Genomic DNA, 12,361 nt, shown 5'->3' with positions numbered 1-12,361 from the left:
TTAGGAGGCCTGGTTGGGAAGATAGAGCAGCAGGGCCTGAAACTATTTATATCCCAAAGCTCCAATTCAGATAAACACAAATGACTGTCCTCTGCCTACGCACGGGACTACTGTGAGGATCAACAGAGGTGGTGCTATTGCAGGTATGAAGAATTCCACAGGGCCTGGAGAGGCCTTTGCTCTCCTCCTCACAAAGCACATTTTCCCCTTCTGCTTCTCCAGGAAAGGTATGTTAAAGGCGGTCGTTGTCTGGCGCCCAGTTCTGAACCAGAGAGAAAGGCATTTAGCATCTCATAGGGTGAATTTTTTTTTTTTTTTTGCTGTACGCGGGCCTCTCACCGCTGTGGCCCCTCCCGTTGCGGAGCATAGGCTCCGGACGCACAGGCTCAGCGGCCATGGCTCACGGGCCCAGCCGCTCCGCGGCATGTGGGATCCTCCCGGACCGGGGCACGAACCCGTGTCCCCTGCATCGGCAGGCGGACTCTCAACCACCGCGCCACCAGGGAAGCCCCCATAGGGTGAAATTTAAAAAAAAAAAAAAAAGGACACAAATCTCCCACAGATGATCTTAAGTAAAGGAACTGTATCTAAATGCTAAAAGCTGCACAAAGCGTAAATTATCAGCTGGAACGTGGAAACGTACATAAAGAGCTGTTAGAAATAATTAAATATGCATTTTTTTCGGCCGTCTGCTCACCGGCCACCGTTTCTGTGGACGCAAATGGAAACCCAATCACGCTCCCTCCCTGTTAGGAAGGAGGGGGGCGGTCCCTAGATTTCTTCTCGTCTCTGCAGAGATAATCCACAGGGAGGCAGTGGATTCGCTGGCCCTGCGCTTTTAAGACGGGAAGACAGAAAAGAATCTCCGCTGTCATCCAGGATCCTCCAGGGGACCGGCGGCCCGGTGCCAGCGGCCTAGATCAAATGGTCCGAGCGCCGGGATTCCGCCCGGGTCGCGGCGCGCGCGCAGGCGCCAACCGCGCCGCACCTCCCCCACGGGCCCCGCCCACAGGCCCAACGGCTGCCAGGCCTCGCCCTCGCGCCGGCCCAGGTGGCGGGGGTGCGCGCCGGCCCAGGTGACTCCCGGCCGGCCCCGCCTCCTGGCGGGAGAAACCATCTCCTAAGGCGGGTGGAGGGGCGGGGCCGGCGGCCTCCCACGCCGGAAGAGGAAGTCTTGGAAACCGGAAGTGCGGGCATTCTGGGTAGTTTGCTATTTACTTCCTGCGAGGGAAGGTTGTGGCTCCTTCCTTCGCTGATCTTCCGTGGGAGAAGATGGCCCTGGAGACGGTGCCGAAAGACCTGCGGCATCTGCGGGCTTGTTTGCTGTGTTCGCTGGTCAAGGTGTCCGTGGGGAACCTGGTTGTACGGGCGATGGGGGACCAAGCTGGGGGAAAGTGGGTGGAACAGGGCTACAGGAACAGTGAAGAGAGAAGTCAGGTCCAGGACCGAGGGGGTGGCACGGGGACGTGGGAAGCAGCAGGAGGCCATCGTTTAAGTCGGTAGGAACGCAGGCAAATCTTGCAGCCGTGGGCATGGACGTTCTCACATGCCTTTGCAACTTCAGCTCTCAGCACAGGCCTGATCCTTTACAGACGTTCAGTGAACTTCTGTTGGAGCCGAAGGACATTAGGAGTTGGAGGAAGGTGGGGATCTGCAGCTGAGGGAGTAGTCGGAGAAGGTGCCTGACCCCACGGAGATTCAGGGAAAGGAATAGGTAAAACGCAGTTGGGAACAAGAGAAGAAGGATTGTGAGAGTGGAACTTAGGAAAGGGGCTGTAGGAATGGTGGGTGGGGGACCTGATGAGACAGAACTAACATAGGGAGCCTTGTACTTGACCAGGTGAAAGTATGGGGAAAGCTGTTTTTTCTTTTCGCCGTGTTTGTGCTCACCTCTCTCCTTTTTTTCCCCTCCCAGACTATAGACCAGTTTGAATATGATGGCTGTGACAATTGTGATGCATACCTTCAGATGAAGGGTAACCGAGAGATGGTATATGACTGCACCAGCTCTTCCTTTGATGGGTAAGCCCTTTAGATTGCTGCATTCATTCTTTTACATTACCCGCATCCCACCAAGTAAATGTGACAGACTCTTGAGACCCTAATCCTAGTTGGTCTCAAAGTTATTTTGAGACACACTAGTCCTGTGCTGTCCAGTACAGTAGCCACTAGCCATGTGTGGCATTGAGTACCTGAAATGTTGCTAGTCCAAATTGAGATATGCTTTACCTGTAATGTGTACACTGGATTTCAAAGACTCAGCACAAGGAAAAAGAATGTAAAATATCTTGATTTTTCTTGTTTTAATCACATGCCATAATAATAATACTTTGAATATGTTGGGTTAAGTGAAATATATTATTGAAGTTAATTTCACCTTTTGTCTTTACTCCTTTACCATGGCTACAGAAAATTTTAAAAATGACTTGCATGGCTTTCATTATGTTTCCACTGGACAGGTCTTCACTAGACTGTTAGCTCATTGCTGATAGGGGCTGTTTATGTCATGCACCATGACCTGGCATAGGGCCTGGAAGGTGATGGATACTTAATACACATTTGTTGAATGTATGAAGATCCTTTTTGAAAATGAAGGGTAAATTTTGGCCCCAAAGCTGATGCTTTTAGATACCTCTAAGAGGCCCTAAGAGAAAAGTTTTCCCTTGGTGAGATTGCCCAGTGCGGGGAAGGGGAATGAGAGAAGTGTGAGTGGCTAGGTCTCAATTTTCCTTCCCCAAGGGAGGAGCCAGAGGGCAGTATTCTTTGGGGGTTAAGTTTCTTTTGGTTTCTAGGCCAATTAAGGGTCTACATGCAAACTGGGCCCAAACCAGTGCATGCTAAAGTTCCTTCAAGGTGGGCCAACTTCATTCCTCCTTTGTTTGCCTTTAAGGAAGAGTAAAGGATTGAGCAAAACAGATGTTGTCATGGAACCTTTACTTCGTACATATGTACACATTCATGTGCAAACTCAGATACTCCAGTTCTTTCATTTGTTAGCACTGTTACCATCCAGTGCTAACAAATGAATGGACTCCCATCTGTGGCTGCTGTGAGAGATGGCAAGAGTTACACAATGAGATACTTACAAGTAAGAGAGACACAGTGTAAAGTTTTGCATGTTACGGTTTTGGTTTTTTTGTTTAAAATCTGGTAAAATATACATAAAAACTTTTTGCCATTTTTAAGTGTAGAATTCATTCAACGGCATTAAATATATTCATATTTTTATGCAACTATTACCACCATCTATCTCCAGAACTTTTTTTTTTTTTTTTTGCCACACGGCATGTGGGATCTTAGTTCCCCCGCTAGGGATCAAACTCGCCCCCCCTGCATTGGTAGCATGGAGTGTTAACCACTGGACCGCCAGGGAAGTCCCTCCAGAACATTTTTCTTTTTTTTTTTTCAGTACACGGGCCTCTCACTGTTGTGGCCTCTCCCATCGCGGAGCACAGGCTCCGGACACGCAGGCTCAGTGGCCATGGTTCACGGGCCCAGCCGCTCCGCGGCATGTGGGATCTTCCCGGACCGGGGCATGAACCCGTGTCCCCTGCATCGGCAGGCGGACTCTCAACCACTGCGCCACCAGGGAAGCCCCCTCCAGAACATTTTTCATCTTCTCATTTCCTCCTCCCTGCAGCCCCTGGCAACTACCATTTTACTTTCCCTGTGAATTTGATTAGTCTGGGTACTTCCTGTAACTGGAATCTTACAATATTTGTCCTTTTGTGATTGGTTCATTTCACGTAGCATAATGTCTTCAAGGTTTATCCATATTATAGCATGTGTCAGAATTTCCTTTTTAAGCTTAATAATATCCCATTTTATGTATATACCAAATTTTATTTATCTGTGCACCTATTGATGGACACGTGGATTGCTTCTACCTTTTGGCTGTTAGGAATAATGCTACCATGAGCATGGCTTTACAAATACCTGTTCAGGTCCCTGCTTTCACTTCTTTGGGGTATATATCCAGAAGTGGAGTTGCTGGATTATTCTCTGTTTAACATTTTGAGGAACTGCGATACTGTTTTCTATAGCAGCAGCATTTTACATTCCCACCAGCAGAGTACAAGGGTTCCAGTTTTGCCACATCCTTGTCAGCACTTGTTACTTTCTGTTTTTTGTTTTGTTTTTGATAATAGCTGCCCTGTTGGGTGTGAAGTGGTATCTTATGGTTTTGATTTGCATTTCCTTAATGATTAGTGATGTTGAGCATCTTTTCATGTCTTATTGGCCATTTGTATATCTTCTTTGGAAAAAAGTCTCTTCAAATATAATTCAGCTATAAAAACTTGGAAATAACTACAGCTTCTAAGCAAGAAGTGTCTGAGGACTCCCATCTTTGGGCTACGGTTCTGGGTTTTACATTAAGTGACAACTCTGATATTGTTAGTGTCTTACTAAAGGATTGTCAGAGAGTTCTGAAGCATGCTGTGTTCAATTAAAAAACAAAAGGTTATGACCATTTATCAGAGTCTGGGCATAATAGGTGCACGTGTCCAGGTTAAGCTGTCATTGTTTTCGAGTTCCTTAAGAGTTGAGTTGATGAGAACTGAGCAAGTAGAGTTTTTTGCCCATTTTTGAATGAGGTTTTTTGTTTTTTGTTGTTGAGTTGTAGGAGTTATTTATGTATTCTGGTGCATATTAGGATTTGAAGAGTGAGTATATCAAAGGCTAAAGGAGATCAGAGGAGGGCTTGATGAACTCAGCCAGAAGTGGAGGAGATAGCATATGAGTCAGGCTCTTAATTAAGGAAAGAAGTACAGGATTTTTGAGGAGGTTGAGATGAGAGAAAGGTAGAAAAAGCATTCTAAACAAAGGGACTGACCTGAGCAAAGGTATGGGGTCGGAAAACCAGGGTATGTTTGGAGAATGGTGGGAATTCTGTTTAGGTTAAATCATAAGGTTGGATAACAGACACTGTAAGGCTGGAAGGATAGATTGTGAAGGACAGAGGAGAATATACTTTTGGTCAGAAGAACAGCCTGCATACGTGCCTACCCCAGACTGGTCTGCCGGGCCAGGGCAAGTATTACCCTACCTGCCACCCCTGGAGGTGGGGTCAGTTCCACTCAAAGCATATAGCTGAGAATGTAGGATTTGGATGGGGAGGGAGGCTTCCCAAATAAGAATCCAGGATTGCTACCAAGAGAAGGGGGAATGGATACCGAGGAGGCAGTCAACAAATACCAGTGCCTGGTACAGATCTGTCACAGGAGGCAATCAGTAAGTATTTGATCGAATAGGGGAATGACAAAAGTGACCTCTGTAGCTTCTTCTTTTTTGTTTTTTGTTTTGAAATTGGGGTATAGTGACCTCTGTAGCTTCTGAAAGCACCTGAAGCTTACCTGTCATGCTCAGTAGCAGGCTTCTGGCCCTTGTAGCCTCTGTTGCCTGTGCTCTGGGATTAGAGCTACCCTGAGAAGAATGATTAGGATAATAAAGGAGAGCTAATGTTTACTTAGCACCTACTCTGTGCTAGGGTTTTTCATGTATTAGCTCAACCTTCCAGTTTCATCTTACTGATGAAATTCTGAGGGAGGTCTCCATACGTGTGTCAGGCTGTACCGCTCATTAAAGGCAGAGCTTGCTTAAGTCTAACTTGTTTCTAGTAAGAGGACCCATTGTTTTGACTCACCCTCCCCTTTGCACTAGGCTCCAGCCCTCAGTGGTTGTGTTGGTTGTAATCAGTAATGCCATCTACCTCAAAAGCTGTCCCATTTCCCAGGGAATCGGTAGGCCAAGGATGCTTTTGAGCATGGCGAGACAGTCTTTGGGGGATGATGACTGACCTGTGATTGGTGGGCCAGGGACATAAGTGCAAAGGCCCTTTGTCAGTACTAGCTCTGAGTCAGTCCCTTCCCAGCACTAGAACTTCGTTTCCCCTGCTTTCTGGTAGAAACTCAATACTTGGCTTTTTCCTAGGTTTCCTCTCCCAGAACTGTTGTGCTGGCTGGGAACAGAGTAGAGGGGCGGGGCGTGGGGCGGGCAGTTCCCTTGGTCTCTGTTCTCTAGTAGAGGCAACTCAGGCTGACTCTCTGTTTCTTTCCCCTTTTCTAGAATCATTGCAATGATGAGTCCAGAGGACAGCTGGGTCTCCAAGTGGCAGCGAGTCAGTAAGTGTCTCCCTTTCTCTTTATCCTGGCCTGGTTGTGTTGTCAGGGCCAGGGTGCGGGTGGGGGAGTCTTCAGTCAGCGGGTAGGTGGCCCCAGAGTGAGAACGATGGGGTTGGAGGAAAGCCAAGGAGAGTGTCCTGTGTCCTGTCATTTGACACGTAGAGCCAAAAGAAGTGATTGCTCTTCTCTGGGAGTTGGCGGCATTTCTTTCATTTTTAGCTTAAGCTTCCATTTGGTCTTTAGTTGTAACTCACTGTTAAACTGCAGTGTCTTTTCTTCTCTTTCAGGTAACTTTAAGCCAGGTGTATATGCAGTGTCAGTTACTGGTCGCCTGCCCCAAGGTAATAATAATCATAGTAACGGCCAATGTTCATTTACTGTGTCAAGCTCTATGGAAGTTTCTTATGTGAATTAATGCCAGTCCTCACAACTCTGTGAGGGAAAGCAAATCTCAGAGAGGCTAAATAACTTGTCCAAGGTCACCCAGCTAGTAAGTAACGAGCCAGAATTTGGGGACCCAGGCATCCTGGCTCCAGAACCCTTGCTTTTTTTTTTTTTTTTTTTTTTGCGGTACGCGGGCCTCTCGCTGCTGTGGCCTCTCCCGTTGCGGAGCACAGGCTCCGGACGCGCAGGCTCAGCGGCCATGGCTCACGGGCCCAGCCGCTCCGCGGCATGTGGGATCTTCCCGGACCAGGGCACGAACCTGTGTCCCCTGCATCGGCAGGCGGACTCTCAACCACTGCGCCACCAGGGAAGCCCCAGAACCCTTGCTTTTGATGACTACAATGTGTCTCTCTTTTTCTTCTCATTCTTACCAAGTCATTGCCAAGCACTTGCCTGGATCTTCAAGGGTGACAAGCCGACCATGCAGTTCGGTTGATGAGCAGTCTAGGAACTCCAGTTTGCTTAGAGCACGCCACCCCTTCCCCTCACCAAGTGGTACCCGAGGGACCTTTCTTATCTTCTGGAGTCTTCTTCCCTTACAGAGCTGTTTCTCTTCCTGCTGCAGGAATCGTGCGGGAGCTGAAGAGTCGAGGAGTGGCCTACAAATCCAGAGACACAGCCATAAAGACCTAGCAAGATGCACGGCCGCCAGCGTCTTTGCTCCTCGTCTCTGCCTCTGCTTACTTTTTGTTGTGAAACTAAATGGGCAGAACTTCAAATACGTGCCGCCCTCCGATTCTGAGATTCAGCAGACTGTTGAGAGAGCATCACGTGTCCCTGGGCCATTTTACCTTCTCTGGGCTGCTGTGGGGTGGGAGTGGTTTGGGTTGGTGGATGAGCGGAGACTGACTTCAGCGGGGAGTAGGATGCTGGCCTTTCCTGTGCACAGCCTGGGGCTGCGCCCTTGCGCATGGGCAGGACTCTAGGTCAGATGCCAGAAAACGTGAACCCCTAGGAATGCCCTTAAGCCCATAACAGATGCCTTGCCTCCCTCTTCCTTTGTCTTAACTGGGCACGGTAAGAACTCGTTGCCCAGTAAGCATCTTCCCAGAGCAGCAGAGGCCCTTCTGCTCCTCGTTATCTGTCTCTGAGCCTCCGGGATTGTAGCCTTTCTAGTGAGCTTCCCTGGGTCTCAGAGGTCTGCTGTCCTGAGTCTAGGCAACCCCGTCAGCCTGGTAGTCCTGGTGTCTGGTGGTTGCAGCCTTCTGCCCTCTAGACCTGGCACAACAGGTGTCCCTTGAAGAAATCCTGAGGCTTCTTTGTATTACTTGCCCTTGACCATGTTTAAAACCTTTCTTTCCTTCTTTGTTTTCTTCTTTTTTCTGTCCTACCTATACCTTAGGCCCACCAGTGACGCCCATGACCCCCCCCCCTACTTTCCTGAGTTCCCTTAACTGGAGACCCTCCGGTTGCTGCTGGGTCTTGGTCTGGCTAGTTCATGCCTCTCCTTGTCTCTCTGGCCTAGTAAGAGGGCCTTGAGTGATGTCATGGTATTGGCCAAGGTGAGTTATTTGTTTTGGAATTAAATATTTACCATAAATTCTCGTTTACTTAAATTTCCACAGAAAATCATATTAAGTGTCCTCATTTTTATTTCCCTAACTTTCTTGTTTCCCATCTGCAAAACAAAAGTGATTACATCCTATTTACCTCAGGATTTTTGTGATTATAAAAATAAAGCAATGTGAAAATTCTGTAACTTAAGTTTTATAAAAGGTAAAACTCATTTGCTCTCCTTTTTCAGTCATTCTTTAGTATATGCAGCATGTACACAATTCACCCAAATAGTGGGGGAAGTGCCTGGAACGGGCGCGGGCGGAGCTCTGACTCGGGGTAGGGGTGCCTGCGCTGGGGCTTGGCGTCTTAGCCGCCTGGTGTTGCTAGTGAGTCAGTGTGACCTGGACGGTGTGGGAAGGAGGGAGAGATGCTGCCTCTCCGGTGACACTCCCAGGCCCAGGGGAGGAGGCTGGGACTGGCCCAGGCGCTCATGTCACCACTCACGGGTCCTGTCAAACCAGAACCGTTCTCTGATGCCTTCAAGCTCGGGGAGCGGTCTGTTAACCTCAATCCCGCCTGAGCTTTTCCAGGACTTTCCCAGCCCAGCACGCTGAGCTCCAGGGGTGGCGGTTTCTGTCGTTCAGTTTCAGTCTGAAAGAAGCCTTGGGAAACAACCCCACCAGGCTAGAGTTTACGTCCTGGAGGGAAGACGTGGGTGTTAGTTAGCAAGAGTGCCGGGGCCACGCAGCCGACACCCAACTTTCACTGGCTTTCTCAGAAAGTCCCTTGGAAATCCCCAGCCGCCGTCCTGCGTGTCTGACCCGGACGTGGCTGCTCGGAGAGAATGGAAACAGTTGCGGGGGGCGGGGCGGGGGCAAGAGGAGCTGTGCGCAGATAACCACACTCCCGCCGCCTCGGCCCCACACCCGGCGGCGCCCCAACTGTCAGCCTCGCCGGAAGCGAGAGACAGGCTCTGGCGGCTGTGGGGGAGGGCGGCCGGCCGCAGTACCCGGATCTCAGACTCCGTGCGCCCCGCCGCTTCTGCCGGGGGCTGCGTCTGACTTCGCTCTCGTGCTTTCTCTCGGCGGTCCAGACGGGCGCCGAGGTGCCGGAGTCCTGTCCCCTGTCGGGAACCCAAAGAAGCTGAAGCGCGGACCGGTGGCTCACTCCCCGCGAGTGAGCAGTGCTGTGGGCGAGGGGAGGTTTCGGACGCCGGCATCCCCGTGCGTGAGGGCTGCGCCCCGTCTGGGAGCCCGTCGAAGTCTCAGCCCCATTCTGACTGCTGAGGCCCCGCATCTGCCCGAAGCTCTCAGTCTCCCGCTTAGTAGCCTGGCTTCTCTTCTTGACCAAGGCAGGGCTCCTCCCCAGGGCAACAAGGACGGACCCAAGTCAGAAACAGTAGTGGCCCGGCTGCCTTCCCCTTGCCTGCCTGTTCCTCATTCTTCACCCGCTACCCACCACAGGCCGTGGGGTTAGGGTCTCCCCAGAATGGAGGGGCTAGCCGGCAGTGCGTGCAGCCTCCAGCCCAAAGCAGGGGTTGGTAGCTGATAGAACAAGGGTCAGAACATTCTGGTCTTGGAGGGAGCGGTTTTCTCAAGAGTAATGGGACGGGCTGGTGAGGGCCTAAACTCAGGCTGGGCTCTTCAGGTTTAGGGACTGAGGCCTCACTCCTCTGGCATGGCCATTACCTTCATAGTGCCAGCCTGTCTATAACCTGCTATTAATTCTCAAGTCCCCTCCCTGACACCTGCGGGGTGTGTGTGTGTGTGTGTGTGTGTGTGTGTGTGTGTAAAAGAGACAGGTAGAAAATGTTTAAGAACAGACTAATAACATCTCACTCTGTCTGGAAGTCTGATTCATGTTTGGTATCCGTAAAGCCTTTCATTTAAATAGCATTTTACAAGTCGACAAGGGGGTTTTCAACATCCATTATCTTATTTGATCCCCCAAAACGCCTGTGCCAAAGTTAACATCCTTAGGTAATGATGCAGAGGGTGAGGCTCAAAGAGTTAAAGCGACTTGGCCATGATCAAGTAGTGGAGGCTTAGCTCAAGAAACGCCTTGCCCACCCCCGGTTTAGGGCTGCGTTCTGACATAGTTCTCCCCAAACGCAGCAGCTTTGCTCCCTTCATGATTTTTCCACAGTACCAGCAAGCTGCATGTTGCCTGCACGCTGAACTGCCCTGACCCCCCTACTCCCACCACCTACAATCGCTAGGCCTCAAGTCCAAAACTAGCCAGAGAGGGGGAGGCAGTGTGGGGAAATGGCCAGAGAGGAGATACTCGGGATTTACTCAAGGATCCCTGTGCAGAGCATCGGGAAACTGGTCCAGTCCTCCAATTCCTGCCTGGCTGCATCTTCTGTTCCATTCCATCAGCTCTTGGGTATCTGCTGGCCTGTGCCAGGTCTCTCCAACCTCTCCTGCTTTTTTGCTACTCGCCACCTTCCTCCACCTGCAGCCCAGTTATGGCCCCTTCACACTCCACTGGAACTAGGGGCAGTGTCCCTGCCTCTCAGCCCTGCTGCTTCCACCACCCACTAGCCCTGACTTTTCTAAGTCACTTTACTCCTCTAAAAGAAGTTTCCTCTTCAAAAACAATGCAGTTGACAAAACTCTGGTGTTAGTTGACAGGATAGTGTTTCCTTGTGAAAGGTGGGGTGGAGAAGGGCATGAGGGGCCCCTGGTTATGGTCTGCTTTAGATCTGGATGCTAGTTACATAGGTCGATTCACTTTCTGGAGATTTACTGAGTTATACACTCGTGATTTGTTCCCTTTTCTATTTGTCCATTATACCTGAAATGAAAAGTTCGCTTAAAAATGCAGTTGGCAGTTCTCGTCTTAGGGTAGTTTTGAGAATCAAATACAGTCATTTAGGTGAAAGCAATTTGAGAGCTGTAAACTACTAAGTCTATCTAAGAGACTGTCTTTCAAAGTTGTCCCCCTCTAGATAAGTTCTAGGTAAGAACGTCATCACTCTAGCCTTCTTGGGCAATAGATGTTCAAATGTATCTATCATTCGCAAATATATCAAAACGGAAACATTTTTCTTCAAGCACCATGGCTTTTTATCTTAATCTCTCTCTCTTTCTGTTCTTTCATTTTTATGACCTAAGTTTTGTTTATTTTTTAAATATATACTTCCTTTCTATTTGGCTGTGAGATTGTGAATGTGATTTAACCTCTACTTGGCTTAAAGTCATTGTTATAAAACCTCCATTTTTGTATCATGTGGTGAAATGGTTCTGGGACTAATTATTTCTCTACGTCTTAGGTTCACGTCCGCCTGTCAGCTGTCACTTCTGCTGCTCATGTGTGGCTGTCTCCCCTCCAGTCTTGTCTGAACCAGGAGATTAGCCATGCTGGTAAAAACTGCTGTTGGGCGAGCCAGTAAGTCTTGGACTGAGGAAGAAAGCACATGGCTGTCTGCCTGGGCCTTGGGGCTCAGAGGCCTTCACCATTGGGAGGGGGAGGTCTGGAGTGTCGGGGCAGAGGAAAGCGTGAAGGCAGACCCTGCAGAGAATGCAAGGGCTGGGAGAGTCAGGACTCAGGCCAGCCCCTCACTTGATGGGTGAGAAAACTGAGCCCCAGAGTCAAGGGTCAGCCTGCCCTCAAGAGGGGGTCACTGCTACCTTGTATGTCCTCCACTGCCTGGCTCAGCGCCTTTTGCCTACAGATGCTGTGTTTCTCTTTGCTTTTAGACCCCAGGAAGCAGGAACTGAGTGCAGAGAAAACTTTGCCCTGGGCTGCGGGCTCCTAGATGCCAGATCCTCTGAGAATATGATAGAAAACGTCTCCCCTCTAGACCTCGGCATTCCTAGTCTCAACACTCCCCCCAGAGTGGAGGGCAGGCATTACGGGGTCACGGACAGAGGACTTGAGGCCCAGGGGTCCGTCCCACAGCAGAGGGAGGCTTGTGCCTCTTAGAAGTCAGGGAGCCGGAAGGCCCCGCTTCAAGACCCTGTACTGCTTCCTGCCTGTGCTCTCTCCCTCCTCCACACTGAGTCTCGTGCTCCAGAGAGAACTTGGGGGAAGATAAGGAACAGCTTCAGACGCCAGGGTGGGGAGACCCCAGCTTCCATCCAAAATGGAGCCCTCATTCCTTCTTCCCCAAACCCAGCAACTGCCTCCCTTTCAACCCCTCCCCCAAGCCCGGAAAATACCTGGAAGGAAGTGAGTGCTCTGGGCCACTAGCCGGAAGAGGGGGTTTAACTGTCACCTGGTCCCTGGGGGCTCGAGTGGCAGAGGGTAGAGGGGAAAATGCAAATCCATGCTTGGGAGAGAGAAGAACTGCACGG

General features: G+C 50.0%; 1 protein-coding gene across 1 annotated transcript; it reads left to right on the top strand.

Moving 5' to 3' along the window:
* The first annotated feature begins 1,200 nt into the window (after window positions 1-1,200).
* Window positions 1,201-8,270, top strand: SUPT4H1 (SPT4 homolog, DSIF elongation factor subunit). The gene is made up of 5 exons (XM_022552637.2): window positions 1,201-1,341; window positions 1,916-2,022; window positions 6,067-6,122; window positions 6,410-6,463; window positions 7,132-8,270. Exons 1-5 carry the CDS (start codon window positions 1,273-1,275, stop codon window positions 7,197-7,199), a joined length of 354 nt encoding a protein of 117 aa, XP_022408345.1. The 5' UTR covers window positions 1,201-1,272; the 3' UTR covers window positions 7,200-8,270.
* Window positions 8,271-12,361: the final 4,091 nt, after the last annotated feature.

This window comes from Delphinapterus leucas, chromosome 19 (genome assembly GCF_059928025.1).
Source record: "Delphinapterus leucas isolate spDelLeu-1000000601 "Yukka" chromosome 19, BTC_Dleu_Yukka2, whole genome shotgun sequence".
NCBI classification, from domain to species: domain Eukaryota; kingdom Metazoa; phylum Chordata; class Mammalia; order Artiodactyla; family Monodontidae; genus Delphinapterus; species Delphinapterus leucas.
The sequence above is the reverse complement of the archived record's forward strand: the minus strand, read 5'-3'. Positions and strand labels throughout refer to the sequence as shown.